The sequence below is a fragment of the Aptenodytes forsteri genome, unplaced genomic scaffold (genome assembly GCF_000699145.1).
Source record: "Aptenodytes forsteri isolate BGI_AS27 unplaced genomic scaffold, ASM69914v1 Scaffold230, whole genome shotgun sequence".
Taxonomy (NCBI): Eukaryota; Metazoa; Chordata; class Aves; order Sphenisciformes; family Spheniscidae; genus Aptenodytes; species Aptenodytes forsteri.
Window position 1 is genome coordinate 54,680 of NW_008795711.1, and position 1,414 is coordinate 56,093.

At 64.9% G+C, this 1,414-nt stretch overlaps 2 protein-coding genes across 10 annotated transcripts in view; both read right to left on the bottom strand.

Annotated features, from left to right (window-relative positions):
- HAX1 (HCLS1 associated protein X-1) overlaps nt 1–1,414 on the bottom strand; it is a 12,558-nt gene that overhangs the window by 5,974 nt on the left and 5,170 nt on the right. The gene's annotated exons all lie outside the window — the stretch shown is intronic.
- UBAP2L (ubiquitin associated protein 2 like) overlaps nt 40–1,414 on the bottom strand; it is a 26,401-nt gene continuing 25,026 nt past the window's right edge. For all 9 annotated transcript variants that reach the window (XM_009283386.2, XM_009283382.2, XM_009283381.2 and 6 more), the window contains 2 exons: nt 486–491; nt 40–354 (listed from right to left, as the gene is read on the bottom strand). In XM_009283386.2, coding sequence (XP_009281661.1) covers nt 255–354; nt 486–491 — 106 coding nt within the window. In that variant the 3' untranslated portion in view covers nt 40–254. The remainder of the gene's footprint in view (nt 355–485; nt 492–1,414) is intronic.

Consider the following 1,414-nt stretch of genomic DNA (forward strand, 5'->3'; position numbering starts at 1 on the left):
GGCGAGAAGGAGAGGGGGGGGGGGGGGGGGGGGGGGGAAGGAAAAAAGAAAAAATACAAATTATATATTACATACAACAGGAAAGGTGGCTGAAGACAGACAACGCAGAGCCGCCTGCCGGCCTGCCCTGCCCGGGGGCTGCAGGGCCCGGGTGCTGCCCCGCGGCAGGGCGCTCTCCTCCCCGGGATCCTTCGGCATCGGGTTTGGTGGGATTCTCTTCCGGAAGCAAGTGGTGGGCGAGGGCCGCCCCAGCCTCAGTTGGCGCCCCAGCTGTAGCTGTTGTAGGCAGACTTGTTGGCCTGGGATTTCTGGGGGATGGAGCTGCCTTGGCTGCGCTGCCCAGAGCCGCTCTGTGGGAAGGGGGCGAGAAGGAGAAGCAGGTGGTTATCATGGGGGAACTGGCGCCGCTGTCTCTGGGGTCCCAACCCTGGCCTGCTCTGCAGGGCAATGCTGGTGTGCCTCGGGCAGCTCAGCCGCGGGCACCGCCGTCCCCACAGGATGGCTCCAGCCCGCAGACCCTGGGCACTGCAGGCTATGGCTCCTCGGTGCTTGCTGACCCACCTCAGCCCAGCGCAAGCTCCCTGGGGCCACCAGCACCAGGGCATGGGCTGCCTCCTGCACTGAGCAGCTCGCCGGTGGCCCTCATGCCATGCCGTCTCCTCCCCCACCAGCCACAGGACCCTCCCTCCGCTCTGCGCCTTCCTCCAGACCAGCACCATGCCAGGACCACAGGCAGCGAGGACCCTGGCAGCTCTGCGGGGACTGCCGCGCGGCAGGGAGGGGGGAAAGGGGGGGGGAGGGGGGTCGAGCAGGGGGGTGTGTGTCTGTGCGCGCGGGTGTGTGTGTGTGCACATACTGACTGAGGGCCTCTCTCCTCGCCTGGTGGGGCCATGGGGGGAGAAGGAAGGGGCTACATGAGCCTGGGGGGCCTTAGGGGCAGGGGGAGACCCCAGGGCAAGTGCAATGCATTATCAGAGAGGTTCATTACCTGGTCTTCCTGCTGGCGTTGGCAGCACAGTATCATCTGCAAATATGGAAGCTGTTGCAGTACCAGGATATGTAAAATAAAGGGACAAACTATGACAATAGAAATCCACGGTTAGACCTGAAAGCTACGGCGGGGTCGTGGCTATGGCAAGTAACCCCTTCGTGGCCTGCGGAGCCGCCACTCCGAGGATGGGGAGTTCAGGGCGTACCAGGCATGTCTGCGTGAAGGGGCACTACCCGACCGTACCTGGTACAGCCCGGCAGCAAGGGGGCTGTGCCGAGTACCCCCCAGGGGAGCGCACCCCGGGCCTTCCTCACCTCGTCCTCTTATCGGCCCTGTGTGTATGTGCAGGTGTGAGCATGTGTGTGTCACCACGTGTCCGCGTGTGTCCGCCGCAGGGCGTGAGGGAGGGAGGGAGGGGGGGGG